Source organism: Vidua chalybeata, chromosome 9 (assembly GCF_026979565.1).
Source record: "Vidua chalybeata isolate OUT-0048 chromosome 9, bVidCha1 merged haplotype, whole genome shotgun sequence".
In the NCBI taxonomy this organism is placed as follows: Eukaryota; Metazoa; Chordata; class Aves; order Passeriformes; family Viduidae; genus Vidua; species Vidua chalybeata.
The window spans coordinates 29,257,212-29,284,918 of NC_071538.1; the positions used below are offsets into that span (position 1 = coordinate 29,257,212).

The window sequence follows — 27,707 nt, forward strand, 5'->3', positions numbered from 1 at the left end:
TGCCTAGAAAAATTGAAGTTCTCATTGGGAATGATAGAAGCTATTGGCAGAGATGTGAAGGTGATCAAAAGGAGAAACTTCCCAGAAGATTTATCCTCCAAAAATTAGGTTAAAATTTGGAAGAAAGGAAATTACCTGTTTGGTCTGTTCCTGGCCTGCATTTTGCTATTATGTATAAAGGGTAAAACTTCTCTGTGACGCTCCATGAAATCCCTTTATACAGAAGGGATCATCATGGAATGATGTGGTCTTTAAGTGCCCTTCCAACCCAACCAATTCTGTGACCCTCTGATACTGCCAGTGGGGAATGCTCTTTGCCAGGACTGTTGTTTTAGGGTAAAGGTTTGGTTGGATTGTTGTGGTTTTGTTTTCTTCCGCTTTTGAGAGGTAGAAGTGAGCAGATAAAGCCATTTGTGGGTGCTAGAGAGCACCGTGTTCTGGAGTGGAGCTGGCACGAGCTGCTTTCCTGGCTGCCCGCTGCTGTTTCCTGAACTTGGCACTTCTGTGTTTCTAAGAACACCAACTTCTGCCTGAAAGGATAGACTGCCTTGGAGTTTTGGGTAAGGTTGTAAGCAAGGGGTTTCAGTAGCTGCTTTCACCCCCTTCCAGCTTCATCTCAACATTTCTTTTGAGTAAATAATCATGGAATTGTAAAGTCGTAAGATGTCCTGGGTTGCAAGATATCTTGAAGATCATCTCATTCCACCCCCTGCCGTGGGCAGGGAGACCTTCCACTAGCCCAGGTTGCTCCAAGCCCCATCCAGCCTGGCCTTGGACACTTCCAGGGATCCAGGGGCAGCCACAGCTTCTCTGGGCACCCTGTGCCAGGGCCTCGCCACCTCTGCACAAGAGCAGAGGGTGAAATTAGTAGGCGATATTTTGGCAGAGTTTTTTTGAGAGAGAGGCAAAACCACAGCCCATGGCCACTGGAAAGAGATGCTTAAACATTGTAAGAGATTGCCTAAGGTGGAAAAAAAGCAAACCCTAAATAACTTTCAGAAGTCTTCCACAATAACTGCTGAACAATTAGTGTTAAAGCCAAACCCAAAATACTCTGCAATTTTAGTGATTGTTGACCTTACATAAATCTGTGTCTGGGCCAAGTGACTGTGAAAATGAGCTGACCAAATTGCTGCCATCCCCAGTAAAACCTTCTCTGTGGTTTCAGCTCTGGATCAGCACTGATTCCAAGAAGCACATCCACCAGTGGGTGGATGCAAACAAATGGGACATCTCGCAGAGGTCTGATCAGCTGTTTATGGGATAACCCTCAGGCAGGATTCAGCTGCAATCAAACAATCATGCTTGCCCTCCTTTTTCTCGGAGGAGTTGATGATGTGTAAAGAATGCAGTTTATAAATGCTGAAGCACACTCACCGTTGTAGGCCTAGAGACAGCCAGTGCTGGATTGGGGATTAGGGAATAGCTACAAAGTCCCTGCCAAGTACCCTGCCAAACCAACGACTTGTTTTGTTAAAACATTTTGATTATTCTACCCCCCCAAAAAGCTCAAACAAAGCTATTTTTAGTATATAAAGTTTCAAACCATTCCTCTTGTTCTTGCCCTTTGAGCATTAAGTGCAGAATGAAGCAATATTCTAAGCTAGATACAAGGAAACACAGCAAAACAGTACTTGATACACATCCAATGCTTGTGTACTGAGAAGACTGAAAACTTAGTGCCTTTTGTTTTACTTCTGAAAAACATGTTCTGATTTCAAATACTACAATTAACTTGGGCAAAATTATTGGTGATTGACAAAGTTGTGTTGGGTTCAGTCCAGCAAAGCATGAAATACATATGTATCTCCACTTGTCTGCTGAAGGTAGCTCATCTAAGAGTCCAGGATGAAGGTACTATTTTTACAAACTCACTGTGATTTCTGTGCATTAGATAAATGAGAATATTTATCTAGTTAGAGTATCAAGGCCCCATCCCTGGGAGTGTTCAAGGCCCATGTTGGGGCTCTGAAAAACCTGGCCTATTGGAAGGTGTCCCTGCCTACAGCAGGGGAGTGAGACAAGGTGGGCTTTAATGTCCTTTCCAACACAAACCATTATAGGATTGTAATATTCTGAAATGTTGTCCTCAGTGTCTTGGAAAGCCTTTATCAAAGTGCTTTACCAAAGCATTGAAATCCTGGTTTTGAAAAGCATTTCTCTAGGTGAGATTTCTCTGGTTGCTTTTGTAGACTCAGGGCTTAATTTGCAATAATTGCTTGGGATTTAAATGGATCACAGAATATCCTGAGCTGGAGGGGATCTTTGGAATCTGCAAGAATTGAGTCCAACCCCTGTCCCTGCACAGACACCCCGACAATCCCAGCCTGTGCATCCCTGGGAGCATTGTCCAAACATTTCTGGAGCTCTGGCAACCTTGGAGCCATGCCCATTCCCTGGAGAACCTGTCCATTGCCTGCCCAGCACCCTCTGGGGAAGAACCTTTTCCTATCTTCAGCCTCACCCTCCCTGGCACAGCTCCAGCCCTTCCCTCAGGTTCTGTTCTCACAGCATTGAGAAAGTTCCTTAGCCATGGGTTAAATTCCCTGTTAGAGCAGATTCTCTATTTTCATAACTGTGTCCAGTTTCCAAAAGGTACTAATTTTGACTTGAACTGAAGTTACATTACACAACACCTAATTATCCTTCTGTAAGGAAATTCCTGTAAATGGTTGTGATGCCCAAAGGTTTGTGCCGATGCCAGAGGGGGTGTTGAGATGAACTGTAATGATCAGGAGAGTGTGAATATGGTGCTGTGGAAAATAGTGGGGATTTATTAGTCATTGGCAGTTCAGGTCATGTCTCCAGGTTGTTTTGATTGTTTGTGGCAAATATGAGTCATTCATGTGTCTGATGAACTGGATTGATCAGTGTGGATAGAGCTGGGAGTTCACAAGGACTGAGCTGGTGACTGGTCTTTTTCCATTTCTTTTAGTGTTGAAGCATTTGATTTTTCTTACTTCTAACCCTTCTGTAAGAAGGGAAAAATTCCTGTCCTTAGAGTGCCTAAAAATACATCTTTCTTCCTGATTCTTAAAATAAGTAGAAATGGATCTTCCATATACAGAACATTGATGGGAGGAGAACTGAGAATGACATGGGGGTACAGCTTTGACTTTGATGGAAGAAGGGGGTGTTGTTGAGTGACTTGAAAGCTGGATTAACCTATATGGGAAAAACAAGAGAGTTTGAAGTTGGATGAGAAGCCTGTGAATGAAAGGGATGCTGTGGATGAGACGAGATTGAGGGGAGACCAAAGACAAGACTGATGACAGAACACTTAGAAGGGGTGGTGCAAAAGGGGTTGTTGTTGTGGGGAAGGTATAATCTGTAAGACCACAGGGAATGGGGTCTGGTGGTGTTCACTCATGAGTGCTCTGCTGTAAATAGAGGTCCCTAAACCCACTGGAGAACCTCCCATTCCTGCTGGCTCTTAGTCCTCTCAGGAGACAGCAATGCAAGGGTCACACCAACACAGCTGGGGTTGTTGTAACAGGTCCCTGCTGTTTATGACCAGTGTGTGTTTGGATGATGCTGCAGAGGAAGCAATTTGAAATCTTGTTTCACTCAGTTAAAGGTGCAAAAGGCCCCTCCACTGCTTTTCCAGGATACAATGGAGGTGACAAAGTCAAAAGTTCAAAATTACAGTATAGAATGAAGGTTTCTTGCATACCTCTGTTTCTTGCCTTTTCTTCTCCCTTGTCCCAAACAAGCATTATCAATTTTCAAAGAAAAATGAGGAATGGTTTAATGGGAGAAGCAGCTGAATACTTCTATTCTGAAGATACATAATGTACAGTGAATGCCAAACAAAGAAAGGAAAAACAAATAGTTACAGCTGGTCTTTTTCTGTTTTCTATGGAATTTGGAGTGTCTGGAAAAAATAAACCATGATCCTCTACCTAAGGCTTTTTGTCATAAAGCAACTGCAGAAGGGCTTTTGAAAGGCGGTTGAAAGCAGACAGGCTTAGTTCTTGTGGTTCCTAACTTTGAACAGCTTGAGATCCAACACCAAAACTTTTCATTTGTGTGGTTTTCATACATGTTATATATATAATTAATGTTTTATTTTTACAGTAGTATTTTTTCATGCACTGTCTGAATTATATTTTTTTGATATGCATTTAAAAACATTATTAGAATATTTTTCCTCTTTGGGTGTAAGTATGAACCTAAATTTACTTAAGCAATGAAATAGTTAACCTGAAATCCCGTTGCTTTGACTGCTTGAGAAATATTCTTGAGTCCCAGAATAAACAAATGGAAATAGAGGCCATGCTGCACAGATTTTCCAGGTTTCAGTGTGCATTCCAAGAAATGACCTGACAGCAGGGCAGGTTGCAAGAGCAAATTTTCTGGGGAAAAGTTATAAATCATTGCTCTATTTGCCCTTCCCCCTCTAATAATATTCATCACGTCACATTTTGGCAGAACAACAAAAGCTGCTGTTCTTTTGGGGGCTTTCTGTAAAGGTCCCAGAGGAGAAAAAACCTACTTCTAAACCAGTGTTACAGCATTATTGCAAAGCTCTTTGGAATGACAGGGTTGGGAAATGGATCTCCCAGAATTGCCTATTGAACTTACACAAGCAAGCTGCTGCCAGACTGCAGACAGCTGGGTTGTTCTGTTGCCTTCCATTTTCGGTTTTGATCTTGAAAAACTCTCAGAAACTGAAGTTCCTATGGGTTCATTGAATTTTACAATCCATTAAAAAACTTACCTGTGGAAGTGAGATCCTGGAATTAAATGGGAACTTTTCCATATACCTCATACAAAAAAGTGTCGTGTTCATCTCACTGGGAGTAGAACACTGAAATTTCTTTAGAAGCATTTTTGGGCCCAGATGTATAATTTCTAAAAAAGAACTTAAATGAGTTGGATCTTTTTAAAGCCTCGTGATTCTGTTCCAGGCTTGTCTAAAGCAAACACAAGTTGCTCCCTAGCTGGTGTCACCAGCTGTTGCACAAACCCCAGTTCTCTCTTGGGCCATGTTACTGCAGGGCTTTGAGCAGCACAGGCAGTTTTACTGTGATTTTTTGGGTATGTTGTTTTGCAAACATGCCCAAGCAGCTCGCTCGTGCGCACCCTTGGTGAGGGGACACCTGGTCAGCGCTGTCTCACCCTGTGCTGGGAGCACTCAGCACAGCTCAGGTGGGACATTCCTAAGAGTGGAGGGGCAATGATTGATGAAAACCTGCCCCCACCATTTCAAATTTGTTTTCAATGATGCCTTTCACTTATTTAAACTTATTTCATCTTTGCACAGAGGTTGCTGGGCATTCATACTGTAACATATGAGAACAAGAACACTTTTATAGGATGTTGGAATCTAGTTTCTATCACAGAGTCATCTCACACACAAACCTATGACATATTTCCATTTTTTAAAAGATACAGTAGGCAAGTAATGTACAATAAATCAGGGGAATGAGGTTCTTTTGGGTAATGTGTTGAACTGGGTCCTAGGTTGAAGGACTTGCTCTGGAGACTCCCAGTACTGAGGGGTAACACATCAGCTTAGTTTATTGCTGGTTTCCAAGTCTTGAACTGACATAACCAAATGATGGCTTTCCATTACAAGATGTTTCTCAATGCCACCGTGGTCAACTGCAGCTTAAAATCATGGTTCAGTATTACTGTGAGTCACATTCACATTGTTACACAAACCCAATATTACTTCAGTAGGATTTAAAAAATATGCTGCAGCTCTGTGATGTACAGAGGTGATGCAAAATCATATAGTTTGACAAGCCAGGTATGTTTCTGGGGAGGTTGGGTTGGTTGTGGTGGGTTTCCCTTGGCTAATTGTCAAGTTCCCTCTCAGCCACTCACTCACCCCTTGCAGAGGAGGAACATGTTGAGGAAGCTTCTGAGTTGAGATAAAGACAGGGAAATCACCGGTTGTTGTTGAGGGCAAGACAAAGCTGACTTAAAGAAAATTAATTTGTTGCCAATGAAAATAGATATTCAACTATTCCTTCAGGCGGTGGGAAGCAAAGACAGGTAGGAACACCTTTGCCTCCACTTGCCCAGCTCAACTTCTCCCCTGATTCCTTCTCCCTTCCCAAGTGCCATCAGGAATGGGATTGTGGTCAGTACATACGGGTTTCTCTTGGCTGCTCTGCCTCCCCACACCCTTCCTTTCCTTCACTGTGGGCTCTCCCATGGGCTGCTGAACTGTCCCTTGTGTGGGAGCCTCTGTGCCCTGCAGGAACATACTTTCCAAAACGTGTTCCCCTCCAGTCCCACCTCTGTGCTGTGCCTAACAGTAATTTGTATTAAGCATTTTAGGGGAAAAAAAAAACCCTGGAGAAGTCCAGAGATAGCAATTACTCAGTACATCTGGATGAGAAAATTTTCCTTGTTGCTTCATGCAATAATTGATGAGCAGAAATGTCCACAGGTTTGTGTCCCTAATTCCTTTTAAAATTTACCTGTGGTTGTTGTGTAGAGATGTATCCAGGTGTGCTTGTGTACTCCTTTAAACACCATGCTGACCATGGCTTTGCTAATGTCTTTTATTAAAGTTGCATTTCCTTTAAGTATTCACATTTTTTAAAATAAATCAATATGGAATCTCTACAAGGCAGTAGAGACAGGCATTTCAGCAGAAAATATTTCAACAGCCAGTATTGCTGATAGTACAGTAACAACTGTTCTTTTCTGTTCTAGGTGTTAAAATGGGTTGAAGAAGCAGTTCAAGCCTCCAAAGTGCATCTCTTGTCTACAGACCATCTGTCCATGGCTGCAAATACTTGGCAGATCCCTTTTGATCCCAGTCTGAAGGAAGTTACAGTGTCCTTGAGTGGTCCTTCGCCAGCAATGGAGATTCATAATCCTCTAGGTGAAGTACTTTATACTTTCTTTTGTGATAGTGAAAAAAGAGAAGGAAAAATCCCTTCTGATATTTTATTTTTTCCCAATATTCCATGTTTTTTTTTTTTTTTCCACTTGGAGGAAACTGGAAAACTTCCTTATTCTGTCCACTTCATCTCACCTCCATCTTCTTTGTTACTATTTGTCCTTGCATTCCAGATTGCTGGACACTTTTGCCTTTCATCTGTTTTTGTGTTCCCTGAACCATCATTTAAGGTACACAGTGGTTGGGTTTTATGTGAGGAAAGTTCAACCATGGTCTAGCTTTTTTGAACTGAGAACATTCAGAGCCAAACCTGCCTCCCCTGCCCATCTCCAGCTGAGCAGTGTGTGGTGGGCAATGCAATGACCGATTTGGAGCTAATTTGTAATTGAAGGTATTTTGAACAAATCTGTTGTTTATTATTATGTTGATGCCTTAGGAACTTGGAACAGCACTCCAGAAATAAATTCAGATCATATTTTGTATACTCAGAATGACTTTTGCCTAAGAACATAGCTTAAATTTGAGTAGCTAGGAAATATTTTATGCTCAGGATGGGTTCCCTGCAATGTGGTCTGGTCTGTCCTGCACTGAGGCATTCTTGTTCACAGGAAAGAGATTTGCTTGAGTTCTGTGTTCAAGCCATGACAACTCACAGTCCTGGGTGCAAGTGTCAGGCTTTACTGAAGCTGTGACCCCACCTCCTTTTGGCCTTTTTCATAGATCAGCTCCATGCATCTAAATCTACAGGGTTTCACTGAAATTACTCAAGGCATGTCTAGTAGGTTTTGAAAATGGGCACTGGGACATCCCTGTCTCCACTTCCTCTTTCCCTTTAGTGCTGTGAAAGAGCCAGATGAGTTTTAGGGCTGGTGATTCTTCAGGGTCAGCCTTTAGGGAGTAAAATCCCTCTCTAGAGAGCCAATTCCTGCACACAATCACCCAGATATAAATGAACATTTTCAGTATTCTGTCAGAGAATTATAGGGAATGTTGACTGTTGTAAATGTCATTGACTGCTAAGTAGTGAGCAAGTCAAGTATCAGAAATACATTGGTACAAACCAACAATATTGTATTTACTCTCTATGTTTTAAAACAATACTGTGTTTAGTCCATCCTGTATTTACTTCCTGTTTCTGTTTTTTTCAGGCAAGCAGCTCAGTAAGGGATCAGGTCTGAATGAATTGCTAAATATCCACAACTCTGCAAAGGTAGTAAATGTCAAAGATCCAGAGCCTGGAACATGGACAATTAAGGTAAAGTTATTGCAGGACTTCTGTATGATTGTCCTGTAGCATATAAGGAGGTTGTATAATGATTTGCTATGTTATTTATCATAGATACTTACAGCTGAGTCTGTGTTACAGTAAATGTCCTGTGATCTTGTATTTAATACTGTTGTATACCTCTTTATGTAAAGCTGCATGATCCCAGCTTTCCCATATAGATGTGGAAACAATCCTACTGGTGTAGATCCTTTCTGACTGAACTATTCTATTGTAGCAGTGTAAATACTCTATAGTCATTTTTGGAGGGGAAGGCACCCGTGTGAGGCACTTTATAGGCAGTGCTGAATGGATCCTGCTGGGCATTGTCCCTGCCCTAAGCACAGAGGTGCTTTGAAAAGGATCATCAATTCACACACAGCCCTGGGGGAAGCTGCTGATCCTGCTGCAGAACTGCAGCTACAAAAGCATGTTGAGCTCAGCAGCTCTGGGGAGAATTGTTTGAATGTCGTGTCTAGGACTGGGGGCTTATCAAACGAGGGACAGGGACTTTTTATATGGGCAGATAGTGATGGGACAAGAGGGAAAGGTTTTAAACTGCTAGAGGGGAGAGCTGGATGGGTTATTGGGAAGGAATTGTTCCCTGTGAGGGTGGGGAGGCCCTGGCACAGGGTGCCCAGAGAAGCTGTGGCTGCCCCTGGATCCCTGACAGTGTCCAAGGCCAGGCTGGACAGATCTTGGAGCAATCTGGGATAGTGGAAGGTGTCCCTGTCCATGGCAGGGGGTGGCACTGGGTGACTTCTTAAGGTCCTTTCCAATTCCATGATTCTATGACCAGAAGTGCTGAAAACCAGTACAGAGATGGGCTGTTAAAAATGAAAAAGGTTTGGGTCCTACTGCATGTAACATGAACCACATTGGATCCTGAGACCTTTTCCTACAAGTCAGTGCCTTGGGAATCACTTCTATCACTTGTTGGAGGCTTCTAGGGTGAGGGATCAATGCAGCAAATATCCAGTGCCCTGCAGCCCAGAGGGACAGTGCAGGAAGAGCCCTGTGTGCTCCTGGCTGTGTGATGTGAGCTGAGCCACTGGTGTGTGCCAGCACCCAGGTGCTGGCTGCTGGGGAGGAGTCCTGGGCTCAGGGTGGGACACCTGCAGAGCCAACAGTCCCCTTGTGCCCAGGCTGCCACTGGTGGCATGCACTCCTGGCTGCAGGACAGCAGCCCTGCCAAGCCATCGCAGGGCCTGCGAGTTTTTTGGGAGGTTTTTTTGTTTGTTTGTTTTTTTGTTTTTTTGGTTTTTTTTCCTAAGCTCAACATAATGCTGTCTCCAGCTCTGTGGAAAGCATGGATAAAACATTCAAATTGATGTATTCTGGGTTGAAAATCTCTTGAATATGTAGTTGAAATATTTAAATCTAAATTTTATGAGCAAGCCAGGTCATGTATTTCTTTGTAGATACCTGTATTTTGGGCAATTTTTTGATGTTGTTTGCAAAACAGGAAAGCATCTTTCACAAATACGTATTCGCTCTTTTGATTATACTTGTCCAGCCTGGGAGGGGAAACACTAATGTAGAGTCCTGTAATCTATGTTCAACTACAAATAATTAGAAGAGACCTAAAGATAATAATTGGAAAGCAGTCCTGTGTGATAAAACTAATTCCTGGTGTTTGCCCAAACACCCCCAGCTCCTAGACATGACAGGGAGAGATGTGTTTATTGATATTAGGAAATGGTAAAATTTTATAAGGTTATTGTGGCCTTGAAACTTGCAAATATCCAAAGGTCTGAGTAATTCATAGAGAGAAATGATTTCCCAGTATATTTTTCTGTGGATTGTTTACTCGGCTTTAGTCACTGGCTTGGTTTATTTACAAAAAGATTTTAAGACTTAAGACCTAAGCTTTGTGAAAATTTTATTTACACCATAAACTCCTTATACAGATGCACCAAGCTATAAAAACAGAACTTTTCACTGAGTTTATCTAGTGAAATTTTAACCAGCAATTAACACTTGATACCTTGAGTTGCTTGGCACAATTAAATATTTCTTTATATTGTTAACAGCTGGCTTATATAAAAAAGGCTTTATTGGTGCTATTTCTGAGGTGAAAGGCTAACTAAATAGAAGGAAATATGTTGTTTTAATCAGATAGACATTGATTTGTCATGGTGTCTAATGCCTGTCCAAAGGCTGTTAGTTAGAAGAAACAACTGTTTAATTTGATACTTACATGCAGTGATTGCAGGGGGGGTTACTCTGGAGTAACCTCTCCCAGAGAGTTGCAGGAATTTGAGAATGGATCGGGTAAAACTCCAGGGAAAGCTCAGTGGAAGCTTCCAGACACCTGAAAGGTGTAGAAGTAGGTGAGGAGGAAAAGCCATGGGTTCCTGTGCACCTTTGGCAAGTTGCAGTTGACCTTTTTTTCTCTGCATAGAATCATAGGAAGTAACATATAATTATTTTGATTTGTCTTCTTTAAGATGAAAGGTGTGCATCAAAGCAGTTGTAGTCTCCAGAACATGAAGCTCAGGCTGTTCAAGGGTGATGGATGGGTGGGGGTTGTTCTGATTTGTTTTTTGCTGGTTGAAGCAGAATGACAAAGTGAGGGTACAAGGGTACAGACCAGAGGGGAGAGGTACCTGTGCACCCTCTGTTTCCCCTTGGCTGGGGAAGTGAAGCACCGTTAATGCACAGATTTGAAATGGTCAGGTCCTAACTCCCAGACCACTGCCATTGCACGTGGCAAGGAGTTATGGATTTGTTGGTGTGATTTACTTCCAAGACAAACTGGCTCTCTTTGCTGACACCACAGTTGTAGGGTGGATGTGAAAGCAAAGCTTTATTCAAGGTGCTTTTCCTTGCCACTTTAGCCACGAGGCTCCTCTCTCTGTGCTGCTGTTAGCCATGCTGGAGTCAGCCCCTGAGCTCAGTGGCTGGCTCACCTCTGTGCAGTGCCTGCAGTGCTGATTCCACGTGCTGGCTGTTTTGCAGACCTCGAGCAGCGGGAGGCACTCTGTGCGCATCACGGGGCTCAGCACCATCGACTTCCGGGCTGGCTTCTCCAGGAAGCCCACCTTGGACTTCAAGAAAACATCCAGCAGGCCAGTGCAAGGTTTGTTTCCACTTCAGTCCATGCTAAATAGCTTCAGGCCCCCAAAGTCAAGTACAGCTCTATGATGAGCTTTGTGATAACTCTGGGGATGCTGTGGGTTGGTTCCTGGAGGGGATTTAGTATCTGTGTGACATAAATACAGATATTTTAAACTACGCCTCAAAATTGCAGTGCTGTTTCTGTTATTTTTGGAGTTTCAGAAAAAGGCTTTGACCTAGGGGCGTGGTGAGGAGTTAATAAAGAAGCTGCTTTTTCAGAAACACCTGTTGGAAATCAGTAATTTAAACTCTCCCCAGCTGGGTCTCCTCATGGCTAATAAGCAGAGCTCAGCTGAGCACAATTTAGTCTTTCCCTACTCAGGGAAGGTAAGGGCTGGAGCTGAATGGTGCATTCATGGGGTAGTGAGCCATGCTGATGGAATTTAATCTTTCAAGTTTTAATTATCTGTTTTCTTTAGCACTTAAAATAGTGTGTTTCTGTTTTTCTAGGGATTCCTACCTTCATGCTGCTGAATACCACAGGGATCCTGCTTCCAGCTAGAGTAGACCGACTGGAACTTCTGAGTATTACAGGGGAACTCCTTAAGACCTTGCCTGTGAAATACTATCCTGACAGAAAGCCCTATGGACTGTGGAATATTTCTGATTTCATTCCACCAGATGAAGCTTTTTTTGTTAAAATAACGGGCTATGACAAGGATGGTTATCTTTTTCAGAGAGTTTCAAGTGTTTTGTTTTCTAGCATTATTCCTGGTAAGTGACTTTAACTTGAATTGACTATTCATTTGTCTCATCTGAGTCAGTTGAAATTGAGGTCTTGTATGCTTTTATAACTTATGCAAGTACTTTCTGTGCTGTTTCCTTCCAAAGTTCTGTCTCTAGTTCATGATGGTCAATGCCTACTAAGTGGAGCTTTATCAGAAATTGAGTTGCCTTTTAATAAAAGAAAGGATAAGATGTGTGTTAGTAGCTGCTAAGACACTTTCTGGGGAATGTTTTCTTTCTTCAGATGCCCCCAAAGTTACAATGCCCATGAAAACTCCAGGATATTATTTACAGCCAGGCTCTGTTCCTTGCCACGTTGACAGCCTTATACCTTTTACTCAGCGTTTTACTAAAAATGGAGTAAAACTGGGAGTGGATCAGTTCTTCAAGTAAGTAGTGACCTTTTTTCACAATGCTGCTTCATTTCCTATTTATAGCTTATGATTTCTGTTATTATTTACTGCTACGTGCTGTCTACATCCTGCTACTTCTAGTCTTATTATTTTGGTGCTCTTCGTCAGGGAAGCTGTATTTTATGGAGATATTGATTATATATATTTATATATGATTTATAAGGTTCTGGCCTAAATTCCCCTCAAATGTGTGCTCTGAAGTTATGATAAACTGGGTCTAAAAGTCTAGAAGGCAAATGGTTTTAATTTATATTTTTAAACATTATGTAAAATTGGTAACTAGCTTTGTTTATTAAACACACTTCTCACTCTGGCCCCAGTGATACATAGATGACTGGGCATACATTGGTTTGTTTGATTTTTAATGCCTTTCACGGATGCCATAGAAGCATGTCCTGTGACCTGCCCTAGAAACCTTCATCTTCAGAAAATCTCTCAAAATAGCAAAATTTATGTGGGCTATACCAGAAGGCACTTCAGGTTTCTGTATAGAAAAAGAATTGTGTGCCCTTTGTCTGTAGGGTGAGAGAATAACAATTTAAAAAAAGGTTAACTAGTTAAAATACTCACAGAGTACCCCTTTTAATTCTGTTTGTTAAAACCAAAAGGGAAGTGTGCCCTAGCAAACAGTGTCAGCAGCCTCCTGTGCAGCCCAAAGCACCTCAGGAGCAGACTGAAGACTAAATTCTGCATTCCCCAGCAGGTACAGCGTACCCAACCTGCAGCTCCCTTGTGCACTGCTGGCAGTGGGAAATGCTGCAGCTTGGTGTGGTTTGGGTTTTAATGAGGTGCCACTGACACATGGTGAACCCCAGCACAGCACATACTTGGGCTGCTGTGTAATGTTTTCCATTCCTTAGGTATCAAACCCCACGCTTCTCCTTGTTCTTCGCACATCCGGCACTGCTGGTTGGGCTGCGTTTTTCTTTCTTCTGTTACGGAGCGGATGAATGAACACATCATCCAAGTTAATTTAACAAAACATATCTCAAGCCAAATATTGTTGGTCACAGTTAAGTAGGATCTAATTCAGCTTGGCTTGTTTGCCCCTTATTTGTAGTGAAGTTCCAGGCAGGGTTTGTCCAGCTTAGTAGTTCAGCGCAGATTTGAACTGCAGTATTCCTCCACATTGAATGAGTTTTGTTTTGGTGTTGAGATGTCTTTACTCAACTGTTTTAATGTTTATTTCAAAACCTAAATGGTTTACGAGTTGAATATCATATTTCAATTGTGACAGTTGTCTATGTGGAAATACCCTTAGGATTACTATAGGTTCAGGGCTCATGAGGAGAACAGACTTTGAAATTTGAAATTTTTTTACTTTGGTTCTAGAGGTACTATCAGCTGCAGTAATAATTCCTAACTTTAAATGAATAATATATGTTAGGAAGAAGAAATTTTTGTCAAATTGTGACAGCTTTGTCTTTCTACATCCTGTGGTAGTGTAGTAAGAAAATTTGGGTTTTGCTTTATATCCCAGTGCATTTTTTTACCAGCCTGATAAAGGAGGTTAAGAGCAGTAGTTGAGCACCTCATTCCAGTGGGCAGTGGGAACTGAGCAATAAAATGTCTATACATTATATGTATTATAATTAGCAGATCCCACCAATCCTGCAGAGATTAGAAACAGCAAAAAATAAGACATTAAATTCTGACAAGAAAGCTAATTCATGTAGTTAATCAAAACAACAATCATGATAATTTAAAATTCACTGATAATCAGCTGCTATTTGTGGTTGCTATTCAAGTCTAGTAAACTGTGCAGAATATATCCCTCCAAACCATGTGCTAGGAAATGAAATTCTAGGTTTCATTTCTGCCTGTGAGCTGTAGCCTTCTGCTGGTGAGCTCCCAGCTGGGTCTGGAGCAGTGCGGTGGGGCTGTCCAGGAGATGAGGTCTGATACAACCCAAGCACCACCATGCTCTCTCTGCATGACTGAGAACCAGGGGATCATCTGGGCTGTGGAGTTTGAGTGTTTGTAGTTGCCCAGCTTTCCAGACAAACAGCCCAATCAGCAGATTGCATGTACAGTAAAATTAATTTGGTAGATAACGTTAGTGCTGGAAGGTGCTTAATTATCCCATGTCATGTGCTGTGATTCGTGTGCAGTTACAGCTCCTCACCCAGTGCCCATGTGTGGAGCAGATGCCCTGAGCTGTGTGTTAGTCCTTGCTGCTGGTGTTGATTTGATTTCTAAATTTTTCTTTAATAGTCCACCACAGGTCTTTGTTTTGCCAAGCTGTTCCATGCCCCTGGGCACATTTCCCTTTGTGCTTCTGTTCTCAAGGCTTCCACGTTCGACATCTGGCATGTAGCACAAGTCAGGAAGGAAGTACAACAGGATTGCCTAACCTCACTTTTAACATACTTTCCATGAAATAAAGGAGTTTCTCACTCGTTATTTGGAAGAAACACCACCTTATTCTTTAGTGCTGGCAGTTGCTGCCATGTCCATTTGCCAGCATTGCACTGGGAAATGTCATAGATTTGAAGTATGATATATTAGGTTATCTAGAGTAAGTATGAAGTAAGAGGGAACAAATAGAAAGCCATTTAAGGTCACCATACACTGTTTTCATTTGTGGTGTGGTTGGATTGTCTGTCTCATGGTGCTACAGCATGGAACTTCCATGCAGATTCCAAGTCTCTTGTTCCTTCTATATCCTTTAAAGGCTGATAAATCAATCTATTCAGACAAACAAAGGGGTCATTAATGTAGTGTTTTCCTGTAATGTGGCAATGACTGGCCAAAGCTCTCACAGATATTTTGGTGCTTATCAGTTTTGTTTATGTGCCATAGCAACAGGCCATGGGGAGCATTGGGATACTGCAGAACCACTGGTTTGCTCATTTATGTTGTCCTCTGTGTGTCTGTAGCACCAGAAGTTTATAAAATGTGGTTTTGTATCATGAAAAACTGAGAACGTTTGTTTTGAAGCACATGTAAGCAGCCTACATAGCTACAATTTTCTTCCCTTCTTGCTTTCACATTGTGTGTGATACCAACATGGTGTTACTGCCCAGCAGCCTTGGCCTTGCTGGGATCTAGAGAAAACCTGCAGTGGTTCTCTGGATTGCTGTACCTGTGAGTTTGGGAAGCTCAGCTGGGAGGATGAGACCTTGTTGCCTTTGTTGGTAAGAGTTGTGGGTTTGGTACCACACACTGGCTCTGCACAGAAACTTGCTGGCATCAAGGAATGTGTCTTCTCAGGTGATATATACAACAGAGCACAAGCAGCTGAGGGAATGACAGCAGATACACTGCCTTTGGGTGTTGTGTGACAGCTGCTGACTTGTTAAAGGTTTATTTTTTGATGTGCAAGTGGGACATTCTGCAAAATCTTAGGAGAAAATATCATCCGTAAAGTGACATCCAATTTGATTCATCAGAGGGTCTGTCTTGCCTTTTAACGATTGTGAAACTCTCCTGTGTCTGCAGTCAGGAAACCAAGCTGGTGTGTAGCTCTTGGTTCCTTGAGGGATTCAGTGGGTGCCCTTTTCTCCTGCAGGGAATCATCCAGCATGAGCTGGGACATTGCCCAGGTGTCTGTGTCCGACGAGGGCTTTTACGAGTGCGTGGCCACCAGCACTGCGGGGACAGGACGCGCGCAGACGTTCCTCGATGTGTCAGGTGCGTCCCAGCGTCCTTCTGGGGTGCATTACTTGGGCTCAAACACTTAAGGAAAGCACATGGGGCTAATAAAATACATTCCCAGTTTTAAGTGTATTTTTAATTACTGTGTTTTTTTCCTCACCCATGTCCACAGGTGAGCTGAGGTTTATTCAGCAAACCTGTTTTAAATATCAAAGTTGGTTTGGTTTTAGTTCCCGCTATCAGTTGGACTTGCAGACCTGTAGAATCCAAAACCTAAATCTCAGATTTCAACTGTTCTCATTTTTATTTCACTTTGTAGCAATTATATGTTGTCTTGATTGTATATATATGTTATCTGATAGGCAAGGAAATAAGAAAGTTGTGTTCAAATTTCTGCTTTTTTACAATACAAAATTCAGTAAATTGTTGGAAATCTCATCTATTACCTTGAATTTCTTCAAGGCAATAAAGATGAGGAAGTAAAATGAATGAGGTAAAAATAGGGCTAATCACAAAGATAATTTTGAATAAACAGTAGGCTTATTTCTGTCCGTGGGTGGATGGATGAGACCCCTGCCCATACTATAGCAAATTTTGTCACTTAATTTTTCACAGTTGCAATGCAGTGAGAGGGAAAATTAATTTATGGTTTGTAGCAAAAATCCATTCTGTACAGCCTTGTGTTGGTGTTGATCAGATATGAGTCTTGGAGCAAGTGAAAGCTGTTGCTGGTGAGCTGGAAAAACACTGGGGCTGTTAATCTGTGACAGTGAGGAATGGGGAAACTCAGAACAACATTTTCAATTTAGGGTTTCATTTGATGGCTTGAAATTAAAGTTGCCTTGCCTCTTATCTCTTGCAGTAGTTACTCCAGGTGGATTATGAGTCACAGAATCACAAACCAATTCAGGCTGGAGGCACCTTGGGAAGTCACCTAGTCCATTTCACAGCTCAAAGAGAATTAGCTTCCAAGCTTGATTATGTTTTTCAGGGACTTGTCCAATCAGTCTTTGAATGTCCCCAAGGGTGGAGATTTCACAAGTTCATGGGCAGGCTTCAGTGCTTAACTACCCCCACTAGGAAAATATTTTGTATGTCTGGTCAGAATTTCCCCTGCTGCATGTTACGAACAAAGACTCATCTTTCTTTCCCCACTCCTGTGCCCTGAGAACATTCTAATTGTGTATTCCCTAAAACAGCCCTCTCAGTAGCTGAAGAGAGTGGCTCCATAACCCTTCACCTTCCCTCTTCTGGGCAAAGATGTTCCTTTCATTGTACTATGAGCAAGTTCTTAGAAACTGGTGTGATAGCATTGATTTTATGCAAGGCAAAGTTTGTAGAGAAAGAGTCCTCTTGGACCAAGGGATGAATTTGAGGAGAAGGAACCCTTTTATTCACACAAAGTACTGAGTAGAAGGGAGCAGTAACATCTGTCCTAACCCAATTCCTGGTTCTAGAGCACTAGTTTATATTTTAGCCACAAAAAATCCTTCAAGCAGAAAGGATATTCCCAGATGCTTGTTTCAGACCGTGGCTTGGAGGGCAAGCAATTGTGGGCATAAAGATTCTCAGTCTGGAAGTTGCAACCATTCTCCTGAGAAACGTGAAGGAGAATCCTGACCTTTTTCTTTTGATGTTGGTAGCACTTGAAAGCCAAGAGTAATAAGGGGGAAAATCCCACATCCCCTCATTTACAAAGCACAAGAGATGGCCTGAATTGAGTCACTGTGTAAACATGCCAATTTGTTCTGTTCAGAGCCCTGCAGAGGATTAATGGGAAGGAGATGCTTTGAAATCCTTGTGTACAAATATTTGCAAGAAAATTACTTGAAATTTCTTCTTGAAGCAAAGTAAACAATCTTTTCAAGTGTTCTTGGTTTACCCAGCTGACAGACAGTATAGCACAGATAATCCCTTCTGGCAGCTGTTGTGTGAAAGGTATTGGAGCTGTGCCAACGTTTTCTCATTTCATAGAAAGCCAGCACTTGAGTTTGACTTTTACCCCTATTAAATCTTTAAAATGTCAAACGGCTCGTTAGCTTGTGCAGCACCCTAACTGAAGGGCCAGTGAAGTGCTGGGGGATGGCTGAGTGTGAGCACTGCTGTGGGCAGTGGCAGGGCTAGTCCAAAACCTGTGTTGTCTCACTAGACTGGCAGCCGAAAGATGGGGATTCCAGTCCTGTACTGGCCTCACCTCTCTTTCCTGAGTTTAGATAACCTATTTGATGACAAGCCTGTGGAAAGCAGTAGAAGACTTATTGTTTCTCCCAGGCACCACAAAGCTACAAGTCCAGGGGAGAAATTCCATTCAGTAAGCAAGTGTAGCTTTCCCTGACTCTCGTCTGCATGGGTTGAAGTCTATGGATTTGGCAGTGGGGGCGATTGCTGTCAGGACTGTGTTTGTAGGGAGGCAGAGCTGCATACCCAGCACACAGTACTGTGCAGGGATCCAGCACTGAGCTTGTGAACCTCATCTGAGGCCCCCCAGGAGACCTCGAGGAGGAGGATTTATGGCTGGTTCTGGGCTTAGGAGTAACTGTAACCCTTAATAAATACAGATTTTTTTTATTCCCTGTTATCCTTGCTTTTTTTTAGATAGTTGTGTTTCAGTGTGTACTGATAAAGATTTGGTCTTGCTCTTACAGCTGTCTCATTTCTGTACAAGCATCCCTCTCAAAGTATTATTTATTGCAGAGTTTTCTTTGTTCAAGAAGCAGTCTGGGGAAAATCAAATGGAATATATGTGATATTTTTAATGGGAATGCATAAAGTAATAAATAATTAATTTTCTTTCTTGAAACGCTGCCTCCTTGATCAGTAATATCTCAAGGACAAGCAGAGTGACTGCTGCTATTTTAACCATCTGTGGTTTCAAAGTTGAATTTCAGTAGAATATTACTGCATCTGCTTTCTTCTGGGAGCATGATAGAACTGTACAGATGGGTCGGGTAGAAAGGAGATAACAAATACTGGGAGTTGCAACATAAAATATGTACAGGAAAAGATAATGAAATTCCCAGAGATTTGATTGGAAGTGAGAGTTGAAGAATGCTGTACATAACTGCAGGAATTCCTCCTGCCTAGCTGCCAGAGCTCATCCCATGTACCCAGGGACAGCTGATGTGCAGCAGCACAGCCCTGCCCGAGATCACTGTGGGCTCCAAGAGCCGGGGCTGGAACCCCAGGCCCCCCAGGAGCTGGTGCCACTGACATGGGGTTCCTAAACCCCTGGTCTGACTCCAGCAGCTGGCATCCAGTCTACTCATACTGGTCCCCCAGTAGCTGGCACTTAATATTTGGAGGGATACAGAGAAGGGTCAGGGACTGAGGTTACCCTGGGAGACTTAAAGAATGGATTTACTAGTGAGAGAGGACAAGCTGTACTGGCCAGGCCAGGGCTGGGGCAGACAGACTGATGGTGCTTTTCAGGGGACAGGCCCCTTTTATGCCCCTTCCTGCCTATTCCTGCCTTTTCTCCTCTCGGATTCACTTCCCTGCATATTCCTTCATGAGTTTGGCAGCTGCCCCTCACCCCCACCATAGTAGGGACCTTGGGTTTGTGTCCTTACCAGCTGCACAGCCTGGGCTGGCCCCTCTGTGCAGTGATGCTGGTGACTTCTGGTGCCCTTCAGTCAGGAGGAGGAGGAGTGGCTGTTGGCATTGTGTCTGCTGTCTGTCTGTCAGGGCTGTCTGTATACTGTGTTTATTACCTCCCCTTTTCTTACCCTATTTCATGAGGTCCTTAATCAAATAAAAGTATGGAAGGCTTTCTCCTTCCACATTTTTGTATAGAATCCATCATGAAAAGAGCTCACTAATGGTGCTAACACTAATGGTGTTAACTTGGTTCCATTGTTGCTGCTGGAAGAATTTCCTACTAACATTTTTTTCCATATACAACCTGTAAAAATCAACTGCATAGCTCAGATGCCACCAGGTGGGGTCACATCTGGGGCAGAGATCAGACTCAGAGGCCTATGGTGGTCCTGTCTCCCTCCCTCCCTCCCTCCTGTTGCTGTCACACTGATCCCTTGTTGGCTGTACTCAAAAAACACAGAGCTGCCTCTCCTCACATAGGATGTGGTTTTTCATCCTATGGGATGTGATAGTTTGGATCTAGACCAGGTGTGCCCTTGTGATATGAGCTCCTGGCAGGTAGCTCAGCATCAGAGAATGAGGCTGCTGCCCTGGGTTCTGTTCGTGGCTTCAGAATGGGAGATGAAACCAAATATTAAACCTGAATTATTAAATAATGCAATTAAATATATTCTTTCACCCTTAACCTATTAGATAAATAATTAAATATTTAAATATTGCAACTCTCTTTGTTCTGTAGTGTGCCTAGAGTTGCTTATCAGGAATGCACAAATGCTGAGAGGTCGCTGACATGTGTCTCAGGCCGCTGTTCTCCGTTCCCGCAGAGCCCCCGCCCGTGCTGCAGGTGCCCGCCAACGTGACGGTGGTGCCCGGGGCCGGGGCGGTGCTGAGCTGCCTGGTGCTGAGCGCGGGGCGCTACAACCTGACCTGGCAGCGGCTCGGGCGCGACGCGCGCCTGCAGGACCCGCTGCGGCTCCGCGTCCTGGCCAACCTGTCCCTGGAGGTGAGGCCGGCCCGGCTGTCGGACGCGGGCAGCTACAGCTGCACGGCTGCCAACGAGGGCGGATCCGCCACGGCTTCTGTCTTCCTCACCGTGCAAGGTAAGGACGGGATACCCGCGGCTCGCTCGGCAGGGCTCCTGTTGGAACAGGCTGCCCACAGCCTTGGACAGGCCCATCCCTGGAAGTGTCCAAGGCTGAACGGAGCTCAGAGCGACCCGGGATAGTGGAACGTGTCCCAGCCCATGGCAGGGGGTGGAACGAGAGGGGCTTTAATATCCCTTCCAACCCAAACCATCGTGTTTCGTGAAAAATCAGTCAAAACTAAAAAAGGCAGCATGAGCGAGACCAAACAAATCTAGGTCTGGGCTTTTGCTGTATACCAGGAACAAATTTAAAAGTAAAAAAAAAAAAGTATAAATGCAATAATTGGTATTGGAGCAAATATTTTTAAAATTTTGAAGTACTGCAGGATTTTTTTTTTTCTATTTGCCTTGATTGTGTGGAGGTTCCAGCCTTGGCTCTTTGATGCCTGTCTATGTGTGACGACAGACAGAACTCAAAATCTTTTAGAAAGAAAATTATTGTCACTTGTAGGTGATTCCAACAGATTTCTGCTTGCGATGCTGCTGGGCCATGTTCTGTGCAGAGGGGGGTACCATCATTAATTAACTTTTCTGATCTAATTCTAGTAATCTGTTAGTTAATAGAAAATTTAGAATTATGAATGGAATAGCTTGACCTGAGGTGCTCCAAAACAGAGGTCAAAAGTGGAGTTGTAAAAGTTATTAAAGGGATGTTGTTTTTCCTATATTTGTTACCAAGGTAGAATAAGTAGGTGTGGAACCACTTGTGTAGGGCCTAGTACAAAATACAGCAGAATGAAGTGTGGTTTTTCAATGTCTGTTTGAATTGCCCTTAGATTGCTACAGCAGAGTTATAATTTAATTTCTAACTAACTTTGATTTCTCTAAGCAAAATTTTTAACAAAGCTGGAAGGAAAAAAGTAATGAAAAAACCTCAACCCCCATGCATTTGGAAAACCTAGTTTTGAATTGTACAGAATTTTTCCATCAAGACACTCATTCAAGCATGTCAAAGGTATCAAGAGAAGTGCCTCTCTCCCTCGTTCATCTCTTCCTGGGATTTAGGTTTTCCTCCCTAATGTCTGTAGCTCAGCTGGCAGCTTTAATACACCAACCAAATTGCTCTGGTGTTTTTTTCCTACTAACTCTAACAGAGTTTTACTGCTGCCACAACAGAATATTAAGTTTCAAAACCCTTATATATGTGGAATGATTGTATCAAATGGTTGGGAATTACATTTTGGCTGGTCCTGGTACTGCTAACAGCTTTCAAACATGTTTGAGAGAACCCTCTTGGGCAGCTCGGACAGCCTTAGCTGAGAGTCTGAGTTCAGTTTTCTTTATTTTTTTTTTTTTTGTAAAGGATGCTTAGAACAGAATAAATACATAGGAAACACTAAGTTGAAGCTGAATTCAGCTTTCTGCAGTAGTGCCTGCCTCTTTTGTTTGGAAAAAGTAATCTACTGCCAGCTTTCCCAATGGCTACATGCAGAAGCTGAATGGTATCTGAAGGGTTTGCAAGTACTGTTACTTGTGATCATTTTAATTTGTCTGGAAAAAATGATTTCCATCAGATTTCTGGGGCTACTCAGTGTGTGATTGTTATGTACAGCTTGCAGTGCTTGTTAGGACCTGGAATGGTTTTCAAAAAACAGTTTTTATTTGGCAGTAAAGAGTAAAGGGTGGCCATATGTAAGAGCTACAGCTTTATGGGCTTGTCATTATTAACATGCCAAAGAAGTCTTTTTGAGGTCTTGTTAATTGATGGAGATGGGTCCATGTTTTGTGTAAGTTACTCAGAATGTCAAATTAAATTCATCCTGAAGCCCTTTATTATTGTTGGACCAGCTCCATGTAGCTCTCTGAATTTCAGATCATAAGAGAATAAACACTGCTTTCATCCCCATTTTCTCTCTGGGGGTGAGTTAAGGCAGAGAACAAATGCTGGTGGCTCTAAAAATTACCCAGCATCTGCTTTTCCTGCTGAAGGGTGTTGTAGTAAACCCTTGTTTTGAAAGTGTTAGGGTTAATGGAGCCTTCGTGGGGCTGACTTTGTGTCCCAGTTGTGTGCTCTGTGCTCAGGAGAACACACTGTCCCCATCCTCACTGCTCCCCACGACCAGGACACAGGTCCTGGGACCAGGGCACAGCCCTCTGTGAAACTTGGGCCTCCCTGTGGGCTGGGGTACTGCCCAGAGCAATCTGGAAGATCCTGGAATGCAGTTTGATAAATCCTAAGGAGTCTTGATGCCCATTGAGTGCTAGGACTAAACAGTATGTGCTCAAATTTGGAGTTGTGCAAGAGTGGCTATGTAGTGTCAGTTGCTCAAGTCCTCCCATCAGATTGGTCTTGTATGGAAACACAAATGAATTTATGAGGGGATTCCTTACTTTTTCAGGTGCCTAGAGGACTGTGTTGCAGCTGTGTGAGGCTAGAGATTGGCCAGGAATGTGAAACATTGGTAATCCTATGTATTTTTCAATATGTTTCTCACTGATGACTGAAATTCCATGAATATTTAAACCTTTTCTTTTTTATTTTATTATAGTCTGGTAGGTGAAATATGAGCTTGCTATTTGCATGATTTTTAGGCTCAATTAATGTAGCATATGGTGGAAGCTTGATGTTTTCTTTGTGGCATTTTTCATAAATATATCTCAGTAATATTGATTTTGAGGGGGGAAATGTAGGAATTTGGGTGCTTTTTTAAAATAGAAACTGCATGGTGAAGAGATTGAAGTGGTGGCTTTTTTGTTTCCTTCCCCTTGAAGAATTTCAACTACACCGTTAATCCCCAGAAATTTGGGTGATGCTAAACATGATTTTATGGTACTATTGGTTTTTCATGTGTTCTGATGTAAGAGCAGACAAGGAAGGGATTATCTGGATTATTGCAAATTTCTTTTCCCTCTACAGCACAGCTGTGTAATGGAGAGAGACTTTGGCTTGTGTTTGGTATTAGCAGAGATGTTTTCAGTTAGTAATCTGGGCATGTGATGAATTCCAGCATTGGGTTAACAAGCAGGGAAATCAGCATTCTGCTCAGGTGCATCTTTTTATCTGAATGTATAGGTGGAATAAAATCATACATGCAGTAGTTACTGTTCTGTCTACACCACGGTGGGTTTCCTTCAGAGGCACTTTCAGCACCTGCTTGCAGGGAGCACTGTTAAACAATGCAATGTCCAGCCACACCTACAGGAAATAAGCAGATTTATTATGTGTTCCACCTGCCCACATGAGAAATCAAATGTCCGTTTGCCTTTGGGCGTGGAAGAATTGTCATTGCTGTAGTAAGAGGTGTGCAAGTGCTGTTTGGCCAAGCCCAGGGGTAACAGGAGTTGCTCTCTGAACAGCTGCCTTAGATGTGCAGTGGGGGAAAGTGGGTCCCTGTGCTGCCTGGGGGGCATTCACCTGGGGGACTGCTGGGGGCACTTCCCAGTGCCCAGAACTTGAATACAGCTAAAAATAAAAGAATAGCCCAGGAGACAGCATGTGTGACTTGGCTCAACAAAGCAACACTGATACTCAAATACAGGAGCAGAAGATAGATCTGGATGAACACAGTGGGGCTTTCAGCATGAATGTGCTCATATCTGGAAGAATTCCAGGGAAGAGACTGCTCAGATGGATAAAAGGAGAATTACCTTCTTGGCATAACTCTGAATTTTTTCTGCTCTTTTTCTGAAAAGATACGATACAGAAATAAACATCCTGGTCTTTCAGATCTCTCTCTAATTGATGGTGTGAATATTGCTCACTTAGATCTGTGGATACTCACTGTGATAATGGGCAGAGAGGAACTGGTTATGCTGCTCTGAGAACTTTAAACACTGAAAATGGGGAAGGGAATAAAACTGAAGTATTTCTGCTTCAGTTGCTATTTCAAATTTGAAGTTCATTTAATGCAAGGTGTCTGTGCTGAAGAATGAAAAGCAGTTTAGAGCCTTCTGTTCTTCTCTCTAGGCTGTTCTTTGGAGCTATCTGGGGTTTGGATCAATCTGGTCTAGTGGAAGGTGTTCCTGCACATGGCAGGGGATAGAGTAAATAATCTTCAAGGTCCCTTCCAACCCAAACCATTCTGTGATTCTGTTTCTTTGCTAGCAACATGTGGGTGCCCCTCTGCAGACTACCAGGATAAGGGGTGCTACAGGACAGCACACCCTGCACCTTGGTGGGACTGAGAAGGGATTGGGAAGTGGATAACTGGGAATTTGGTAGCTGAATAAGGCAAGATCATGTGTGAAGTTGATACTACTTTTTTAATTAGGTTCCCTTAGCTGATGCCAGAAAAAACAGATGAGTGTGACTGGCTGATTGATTCTGAAGGCTTCTTTTTGTTTATCGCTCTTGATGTTTTGATCTGTCTTCATGCTATACAACTCTGGTCTCAGCTTGCTGTCCAAACAGGAACCTTTTTCACAACTTTTCTGTTTATGTTCTTCTGCACATCTTTAATTTGGCTTGTGAATAATTGAATATTAATTCACAGAATCCTAGAATGTACCATAAAGCCCATCTCATTCCTTGGGCAGGGACAACTTCCACTAGCCCAGGGTGCTCCAAGCCCTGTCCAGCCTGGCCTTGGACACTTCCAGGGATCCAGGGGCAGCCACAGCTTCTCTGGGCACCCTGTGCCAGGGCCTCACCACCCTCACAGGGAACAATTCCTTCCTGTATCCCATCTGACCCTGCCCTCTGTCAGTAGGAAGCCATTCCCCCTTTTTCCTGTCCCTCCATCCCTTGTCTCAAGTCCCTCTCTGGCTCTCTTGGAGCCTCTTCAGGCACTGGAAGGGGCCCGAGGTCTCCCTGGAGGCTTGTCTTCTCCACGTGAACACCCCCAGCTCTCCCAGGCTGGCTTCAGAGCAGAGGGGCTCCAGCCCTGGGAGCATCTCCATGGCCTTCTCTGGATTTGCTCCATCAGCTCCATGGCCTTCTGATGCTGGAGGCCCAGAGCTGGAGGCAGCTCTCCAGGTGGGGTCTCTTGAGAAGCCTTACACATGATCTGTGTTGTTTAAAAGGTTTCATTGTGCAGCCCTGAATGAGATGGACACTGTAAGGAGCTTGTGCTTCTCCTTTCATCTGTAAATCTTCACCTCTGAGATACGGAGAACAAAGCAAAGGAAATTAAATGGACAACAAGAAAGCCCCTCTGTGTGCCTGCCTGGTCCCTGGCATTTGGGCAAAAAAACAAGAGGGTTAATTGGTGGCAAATGGGGCCTCACTGATTTTGGTCAATATCTTGATTATTACAGCTGCGTATATTGACTTTTTTTCTAATAATTTTATTACAAATATAAGTTAAAATTTCTTTCATCTTCTGCTTATCTGTTAATACCATGTGAAAATACTGGCATGGACAGTAGTGTGTTGCCAAAGCATGATGTGTAATTGTCATCAGAGCCAGTTTCCTAATCCCAACAGGAGAGGAGACCTTCCCGTGAGCAGAGCAGGCAGAATACCCCCGGCATCTCTTGTCTGGATTTCAAACCAAGTAAAAATAGCTGAGCCAGCTGTGCACATCATGAATCACTTGAATCACAAGTTCTGTAGCTTGGAGCCATTTCTGGCCCCTTCCTGCCCACTTGTGCCATGTGCTGGCTCTTAAACACACTGTTCCTTAGCAGCCACTGAAATGTGTCAAGTGTCACCTGGGCCAGGGGGATGGGGTAGTTCCTGCTGGAGCTGAGAAAGAAGGGCTGTGCAGAGCAGCCCTAGATATGAGGTACCTCTGTGTTCCATGTGTTCAGCCTCTTGGGCTCTCATGAACAGGAGAGTTGGACTTAGGCTTTTGTCCTGTGGTTTGTCCAGGAATTCATAAATACAGAGTGGTGAGCAAAAGACAAAGCTCCCAAGATGAAGATTGGTACTACTTATTTCATAGCAGTCAGTTTCATGTCTCAACTAACTTTATCCATGGGTGTGGATCTTCTTCTTGCCACTGTAAGACAAAGTCATACATACCACAGAAAAGTGTCTGTTGCCCAAATGAACTGCTTTGGTGGTAATTTTTTACTGAGGAAATCTGTCTAAGGATTATGGAATCACAGAATGGTTTGTGTTGGAGACACCTTAAAGCTCATTCAGTGCCACCCTGTGCCATGGGCAGGGACACTTTCCACTTCCCCAGGTTGTTCTAAGCCCTGTCTAAGCTGGCCTTGGACACTTCCAGGGATGGGGAGTCCACAACCTCTCTGGATTAAAAATGAATGGATTCTATTGAGTTCACCAATTGCTTTTCTAGTGAAAACACCCCTGAAATCTGTAACAACCTTTACAATTGTTAACACTGCAGATTCACTTCTCCTCCACTTGTGTGTCTGCACATATATTTGTGACTTTCATTCTTATCCCTCAGGTTACATTCTGACAACTGACCCACCTGAAGGTTTGTGGGCTTTAGTGTCCAGTAGTCTGAATAAATTTCTTAGAATCAAAGAATGGTGTGTGTTGGAAGGGAACCTTAAAGCTCAGTTTGTTCTGACCCCTGTCATGGGCAGGAACACCTTCCATGTTGCTCATTGTCTGGTGTTTGTCAAAATTGACTCTGTTGCTGCTTTTTTAACCCCATCTCAGGAAGCCCAATACCTGAATTCTGACCTAATTCCCCTTATAAAGGTGGTTTAGTCTGAGACTCTGACTGTGCCAGTGAAAACAAGTGGGCTCTGACCTTCATTTGGTTGCTTTCTCACCATGGACCTATTTGAAAATGGGAATGAAGTTCTTAGAACCTGTGCTTTCTAACAAGACATTTTTAATTGCTGGTTTTAATTTCTTTTGGTAGAACCTCCAAGGCTTATAATTTCACCCAAGAACCAGACTTTTACAGAAGGTTCTGAAGTGTCCATCAGGTGTTCTGCCACGGGTTACCCAAAGCCAACGGTTGTGTGGACACTCAACGATATGTTTATCATTGGCTCCAGCAGGTGGGACTTGAAGTTGTCTCCATTTATTTTAATATCATATGTGAGAAAGAAGGCTTGAATAGTGCCAAAATATTCAACTACTTCAACAGGAGTCTGTGAGTTTTGGAAATAGTACCT

General features: G+C 43.1%; 1 protein-coding gene across 1 annotated transcript in view; it reads left to right on the forward strand.

Moving 5' to 3' along the window:
* HMCN1 (hemicentin 1) overlaps positions 1-27,707 on the forward strand; it is a 166,762-nt gene that overhangs the window by 36,543 nt on the left and 102,512 nt on the right. The window contains exons 5-12 of the mRNA XM_053950663.1: positions 6,673-6,844; positions 8,011-8,117; positions 11,088-11,208; positions 11,697-11,960; positions 12,217-12,361; positions 15,897-16,018; positions 20,404-20,679; positions 27,449-27,590. Coding sequence (XP_053806638.1) covers positions 6,673-6,844; positions 8,011-8,117; positions 11,088-11,208; positions 11,697-11,960; positions 12,217-12,361; positions 15,897-16,018; positions 20,404-20,679; positions 27,449-27,590 — 1,349 coding nt within the window. The remainder of the gene's footprint in view (positions 1-6,672; positions 6,845-8,010; positions 8,118-11,087; positions 11,209-11,696; positions 11,961-12,216; positions 12,362-15,896; positions 16,019-20,403; positions 20,680-27,448; positions 27,591-27,707) is intronic.